This window comes from Mastigoproctus giganteus, chromosome 8 (assembly GCF_048544385.1).
Source record: "Mastigoproctus giganteus isolate SK-2022 chromosome 8, ASM4854438v1, whole genome shotgun sequence".
In the NCBI taxonomy this organism is placed as follows: domain Eukaryota; kingdom Metazoa; phylum Arthropoda; class Arachnida; order Uropygi; family Thelyphonidae; genus Mastigoproctus; species Mastigoproctus giganteus.
Genome location: NC_143582.1, coordinates 7,590,014 through 7,597,303, shown reverse-complemented (window position 1 = coordinate 7,597,303; position 7,290 = coordinate 7,590,014). Strand labels below are relative to the sequence as shown.

Below are 7,290 nucleotides of genomic sequence, written 5' to 3'. Positions count from 1 at the left end.
ACGAGAATGATAACTATGATCCAGAAGCACAGGAATCCCCCTTCACCTTGGAAGAGCTGCAGCAGGCGGCAGCAAGGATTAGAAATAGAAAGTGCCCTGGCACAGACCAGATAGAACCTGAGATCATCAAGCAAGTTGTTGAATTGGCACCCAACCTACTTCTGGACCTATATAACTGCTGTCTGAAAGCAGGATACTTCCCAAAACAGTGGAGGACAGCTAGCCTCAAATGAATCCTCAAAAATCCTGGCAAGAACCCTGAACAACCAGAATCATACAGGACAATAGCGCTCCTAACCGTGGCAAGTAAACTCTATGAAAGACTCCTATACAAGCGATTACAGCAACACTATACAGCAGCAGACTTAAATGCACCAAACCAATATGTCTTCAAGCCTGGATCCTCCACAACAGACGCTGTAAGGAATCTCCTCATTGCAGTAGAAGAATGCCAAATCAAATACTTCCTGGCCATTTCTGTGGACTTTGCCAGGGCTTTCGACTCCCTCTGGTGGCCGAGCTTCCATGGCAGACTCCGACAGGCGCAAACTCCAACAAACCTCTTTCATGCCATCAGCTCCTACCTCTCACAGAGAAAGATAGAAGTCATAACCCCTTATCAAAGATTAGTCAGAGAAGTACACAGAGGATGCCCACAAGGGTCAGTTTTGGGCCCACTGTTGTGGAATTTTGTCTTTCATGAGTTCCTGCATATTGACCTGGGAGACGTCAAGTCACAGGCATTTGCCGACGACCTAATATTGACAGTGGCGGCTAACTCCAGAGCCCAGTTGGAAATAGCAGCAAACAGAACCCTCATCACTCTACAGGAATGGGCAGAAGCGAACCACCTGGTAATATCGCCCACCAAAACAACATCTATACTCCTCAGGGGAACCCTTGATCCAAGAAGACCCCCACAGATAAAAATAAACGGAGCCACAATCAGGTTCGCTACCGAAATGAGATATCTCGGCATAATCCTCGACACAAAGCGTACGTTCAGGCCACACCTCATACAACTCAGAAAGAAAATTAGAAACTATGCTGCCATGGTAGCCCGAGTCATGCGACGAGACTGGGGACTAAACAAAAGAACACTGCCTCTTTATTACAAAGCCACTCTTATCCCCATAATCATATATGCAGCTGCCACGTTCTACCACAAAATGACGACTGTAGCCAACAAAAGGCTCATGAACTCAATACAACGGTCAATATTATTGAAAATAACGCGAGCTTGTAATACAGTCAGCACAGAGGTGCTCCAGGTTCTGACGGGAGTCTTGCCGCTGGATCTGGAAATCATTAGATGTGGCCTGACAGATTACATAATGAAAGGGATTACTATTACCTTCTTGGGACATACAATTGAACTGGAAAACGAAGAAAAACAAGAGAAAGCACGATTGCAGGCACAGCTGAAACAAACGTGGCAGACCAGATGGTCCACCTCGCACAAGGGCGAGGTAACGAGGAAATTCGTCCCCTTGTAGAAAAAACCTACCCGAAGTCACCTGCGTGGCTCCACCCGGACCTCTGCACAACCTTTATGCTGACTGGCCACGGGCCCTTTAATGACAAACTCGCCACTCTGGGTAAACTCCAAGATCCAAACTGTCCTTGTGGAGAAAGAGAAAGCTGGGAGCATCTGATGTACCAGTGCCCCATATACGAGGACCTGCGGGGAATCTTCATAACGAGACTAAGATTTATACCCCAACGGAAAGAACATCACCTATTGGATTCAAGGGACAAATACCAAATCCTGTCCAAATTTGCTTGGGTCCTCTTCACAAGAAGAAGAACTCGAAATGCGATCAGGACCTGACGAGAAGATCCACTGAAGAGAACGTCGTAAGCAAAACCACACAAGGACAAGACATCTCAAGAGACATTGAGTATGACTCTCATCTACAATGATCAATCTTCCTGAGCAGTCGAAGACAAATTGGGATAACCCGACCCAGCCAAACAACGATGGTGGATGCAGCGCCTAGATGACAGTGATTCGCCGTCAGCTGAGACAAATAAGGAACCAATCTCTCCAAATAAAACACCCAAAGCAGGAATAAGAAAACACAAGGACGGGCTAGCCCCATAAATGATGCAACTAGAAACGATAAAACAACATGCAGCTTAATTGCCAAATGCCATATGGTGACCTGAAGAGGGCACCCTAGCCCCCTTCATCTTTGAATCACACTTCCCTGGGGGAAGGGAGGAAATGGGCTTTTTTCCCTCATCACCTCCCCTCCTTGCCACCCCCACTTTTCCTCTATAGTGGTGCATGGGGTGCTCAACTCAAACCTGGGGCTACCTTCTCTATTGGCCCCATACTTCTGCCTTTCTCCCCCCTTCTCTATCTGTAGTCTAGCGAAAATCCCACACACCTAAATTTAAGCATATCAAATCACCTTTCGCCCATATTTTGGCCTTTTCAAATTCAAGCGACACAACTATCGCGCAATCGATTAGTTAATTTTTTTTTTATAGGTCCTAGCCGCCGAAATCTCAGGAATATACTCATTTACTCTGGCAGGACCTGCCAGAGTAAATGAGTATACTGGGTTCCTGGTCTGTCTCCACGGGGCGAAAGTGCGGCAACGTTGGGCCTCAGCAGGGGTCCAGTGGCTAAACAACCAGACGAACAACGATACACGACATCACACAGCCCACACACTTTTAAATCTCTGGCATTTCCCAGTGAACTGGTACACCCACAATGAAAGCAACGCGGAGATGGAGGAAACCCCTGGTACTGTTAGACATCAATACACTTTCACTTTTCACATTCACTGATGCATAACGTGATGCCATGTTTCTAGTTCGCCGCAGAGACAGTGTGATTCCTCGATTATTCCCATGGCATTTAATTTGGCCTTGAAAGGCCCGTGGCCAGTGAGTAGAAAAGTAGTGTTTAGGCCTGGGTACAGACATGAGGGAGCCTTGGGATACAGCTTGGTTACTTGGGGAATAAATTTTTTTGTTACCGCTCCTTTTTCCACGTCTGTCCATCTTCTCTGCCAAATTTGTAGGAGGTGGTCCACTATTTTTTGTTTCTCGTTTTTCCTGTTATTGGTGATGTCAATGGTAACACCGTTGTAGGTGGTTTGGGTTCCTTTGGCTAGTAGATACATAAATCTGCAGCGGGTTACCTCTAAATACAAGGATAGGTTCCCTGCAAGGACCTGTAGGGCACTCGTACTAACCGTGTTACAGGCTCTTGTTATTGTTAATAATATGTTGCGTTGGATCGTGTCCAGTATCCTTTTATTCACTGCTGTTCCTGCTTTCTTGTACCATGTGGGCAATCCATGTTATTATCGGGATGCAGATGGCTTTATAATACAGGGACAAGGTTCTCCTGTTTAGCCCCCAGTCCTTGTGTGTAACTGTGGCAACAAGCGCTGTGTATTTCCACAGTTTCTCTTTTAGATAGATTAGGTGCAGTTTAAATGATAAGTTCTGATCAATGATCAGTCCCAGATATTTAATTTGCGTTGACAGTTTGATTGTTTGTCCTGCCAGCTTGATTTGTGGTGGTCTTCTAAGGTTTAACCTCCCTGTCAATAGTACTGAGTCCGTCTTCGTTGGCGAGATTGTTAAGGTGTGTAGTTTTGCCCAGTACTGCAAAGTTTCAAGGGCTTGGTTTCCAAGCATTTCAAGGTTCTCTCTGGAATTCGCCGCGACAGTCAGTACGAGGTCGTCTGCGAAGGCCTGGGCCTCCACCTCCCCAGATCCATGGTGAGGAACTCTTCAAACACTATGTTCCAGAGGAGCGGCCCCAGGACAGATACTTGAGGGCAGCCCCTGCGGACCGGCCAGGTGAACTTCTTGTAGGGTGTTATCACTTGGACGTTTCTGTCCGAGAGATACGTTTTGATGCTACTGTACAAATTGCTTGGAGGTCTCACTGCCCTGAGCCTGCAAAGGACGCTCGGCCGCCACCAGAGGGTGTCAAACGCCCCAGGAAAGTCGACGGCTATGACAAGGAAACATTTCTTGGTAAACGCATCGCTTTGGTGATTAGGCCTTGGACGGCATCTATGGTCGAAGATCCCGATTTGAAGCCGTATTGCTTGGGTGAATTCAGGTTTGTCTCATAATAGTGGTTGTGGATCCTTTTATGTAATAACCTTACGTAAAGCTTGCTTAGTGTCGACAATAATGCTATGGGTCTATATGAATTGGGATTTTCCTAGTGTCTGTTTCGATTTTTGAGGATCAGTTTTAGATTGGTCGTCCTCCACCTTGTGGGGAACTTGGCCTCTTTGATACAGGTGTTGTATAGTCGGAGCAGGAGGTTCGGCATAACCTCCGCTGCTTTCTTGACCATTTCCGGCTCGATGAGATCGGGGCCAGGGCACTTTTTGTTCCTGGTTTGTGATACCGCTTCTTTTAGTTCGTTGGCTGTGAAACGGGGTTCTAGTTGTTGGGTCTCATATTCTTCGTTTGCTTGGTAGATGGCTTTCTGGTCCTCTGTTAGTATGCCTGGTGGGTCTTGGATTAGATTGCTGAGTATGTTCTTTATTGAGTCCTGCCATGTTGCAGTGAATGTTCCTTGCGCCGTCTTTGTTGTGGTCATCACTTCGCCTCTGGGGAGTTTGTTTGTGGTATTTTATACACCACCTCAGGGTTCAGTATTTCCTGTTACTTGGACAAGTCGTTCCCAGGATGTTTTCTTGTTTTTCTTAATAGTTTCTGTATAAAAGTTTCGAATCTGTCTATATTGTTGTCTCAGTTCTGCGACTTCCGCCTGGGGCCATGTTCTTCGTGTCCTTTGATATAACTTTCTTTTATCCTGTACTTGTCTTCTCATTCTTTTCAGATCGGGGTCCACCATGGCATTGCTTCCGTCATCGGAGTTTTCCTTGTCATGGACGCTTCCGCTGCATTGATGATTATGCAGGTTATATCTTGTGCGAATTGGCTGGGGTCTATCCTTTTACTTTCGGTCTCCCATCTGTCCAAGTCCTCCACGTACTGTCTCCCTTGGGTGGATAAGAAATTGCAGTAGGCGTCCCAATTTGCCTTCCCGATTGCGAATCTGGTTGATAGGTATTTAGTGGCGACTGTTCGAGCCTGATTCTTTGTATGCTGTAAGTGATGGTTCTGTGGTCAGACGTAGTCCACGCGTTTTGTACAGTCCAGTGGGTTACGTTTGTATCTATATTTCTGGTTGTTAAAGTTATGTCGATCGTTTCTTCCCATTGCATGTTACAATACGTTGGGAGGGAGAACGGCTGGTTTATGACTGTAAATATTGAATTTGCTAGGAAGTCTTCTAGTTTCCGTCCGTTTGAGGTTCCGCTGTGGTGTGGTTTGGCACTGTGCCATACAGGTGATCGGCAGTTAACATCCGCTCCAATCAAGATTTTATGCCCTACCAGGGTTGTCTGTACTTATGTTGTGGCAAAGTCGACTTCTACTCCAGGCCTACATTAGAGGGCTATTATGTAGTAGCTGCCTATGGAGCATATTATATGGGCACAGACTGCCCAGGGCGTGAAAAGTTGTGGTATCTTTGTAACCGTTGTCTCTGAATTTCTTACTAGTACTGCTGCCCAGGGGATGTCTTCGTTGCTTTGAACAATTTTATAATTGAAGTGGTATCACCTTACTTTTTTCTGATTGGTATATGGTTCTAGGACTGTGATAATGTCGGCCTTATCCTCATCTGCTTGGAGTCGTACTTGCTCAACAACCGCTCGAGCTCGGTGGGCGTTTAGTTGGTGTATGTTTAATACGCCGCAATTGTATTTTTTATGTTGTATTACCATAATCGATTCTTTGTTGGTAGATGCCTTTTACCTTGAGGTAAGTGGGACAGTTTGAGTCTCGGTTGGAGTGGTTATGATCCATTCTGAGGCTTTTGCAATTGGTGCAGATGGGTTCCTTAGTTTTGCTGGGGCAGGTCTTAAAATTATGTCCCCTCTCTGAGCAGTGGCCACAGGTTGGTTCCTTTTGTGCACAGGTGTGAGTGGTGTGGCCATATTTGCAACATCTAAAGCATGTCGGTATAACCACATGCTCTCTAAAACGGAGGCAGCTCCACTCGACAAAAATCCTGCTTTGGTTTTTTAGGACCTGCCAGGCGGGCGGAGTTAGCTCAACTGTCCAGTTATCCTCCATTTGTTTTGGACTGGGTTCTGTATTTTGGGGTCAGCAGTGTCGCCCCTTCTTGATTCGGTAGGTGGCTTTTTAGGTTTCTTCTATATATTTCTTCCGTGAGTTGTTGTGGTTGTAGATTTTGGTCCACATTGAAAATAACTATTGATGGGCCTTTCTTTTTTGGGGTCTCTGCCATGAGTCCCAGGGTATTTAGCTTGGGATTCGTTATTATCCCCTCGTCTTCCTCCTTGCTTTCCATCTCAGTTACGATATCAGGACTTCTTGTTTTCCGCATAGACTCTATCCTAGTGTCTTCAAAGTCCTCTTTGAGATTGTTTATGACTTTTTGCTTTATTTGTTCACTGGAGGGTCTCTCTTCTCCAGTGGGTGTAAGTATGATGATGTTCGGGGTTTTCAATAATACTTTGCTTTGTTGGATTTCCACTTTGTTTGTTTTCTCTGCCTCGTTTGGTATATTCCTCAGCGCTTGGGCATATGTGGGGGGTGCGCTGTGGCGTTTTGTTTGCCCCACATTCCATATAGGTTTGTAGCCGTCTAGCTATTCTCTCACTTTCTAAGTATGTACCAGGGAGAATTGTCTCCATTTTGTGAAATATTGTCACAATTTGAGACCTCAGTCCGGAGGAGATCCTGTTAGGGTTCTCTTTGAATATATTTTCAAGGGCCGTTTTTTAAATGAATGTTTTCTCATAGACGGAGCCCTCTGAAAGAGTGTAGTTCAGGGATGCATCGTATTGTTTGTCATCATTGTTTGTTACCCTCTGAGATGCTGTGTGGCGAGCTGCTCTCTAGACTTGGTCTGGGAGCGGGTTACTCGCTTATATTTTCACTTGGCTTGAGAGGCCCCTGATCGGGTGTCCTCCATATCTTCTGTCTCGTCAATAATGTCGAGGTGGTCACTTTGTGACTGCATCAAGGATTCCACATTTTTTTCTGTTTTCCCTTCCATTTAGCGAATTCTGGATACCGGGACAGTTCGGTTTATCGGGCGTATGTTGGTATGATATGGTAGGTCACCGCAAAGCACTTGATTTGCCTTAAATTTCGAAATACTTCATGTTATTACAAGCTTATAATTGATACTAATCATGACATTACTAGCACAGATCATTTCGTTAAACAGCATGTCCGAAACAAACAAACATGTTTACACCC

General features: G+C 45.6%; 1 protein-coding gene across 1 annotated transcript; it reads right to left on the bottom strand.

The window, feature by feature from the left end:
* Positions 1–4,201: 4,201 nt before the first annotated feature.
* LOC150081231 (uncharacterized) lies at positions 4,202–4,588 on the bottom strand. Its single transcript, XM_090379455.1, has one exon. It carries the CDS (start codon positions 4,586–4,588, stop codon positions 4,202–4,204), a length of 387 nt encoding a protein of 128 aa, XP_090235581.1.
* Positions 4,589–7,290: the final 2,702 nt, after the last annotated feature.

Excerpts from the sequence above, each read along its gene's own strand:
- LOC150081231 (XM_090379455.1), bottom strand. The coding sequence starts at position 4,588 with ATGACCACAACAAAGACGGCGCAAGGAACATTCACTGCAACATGGCAG.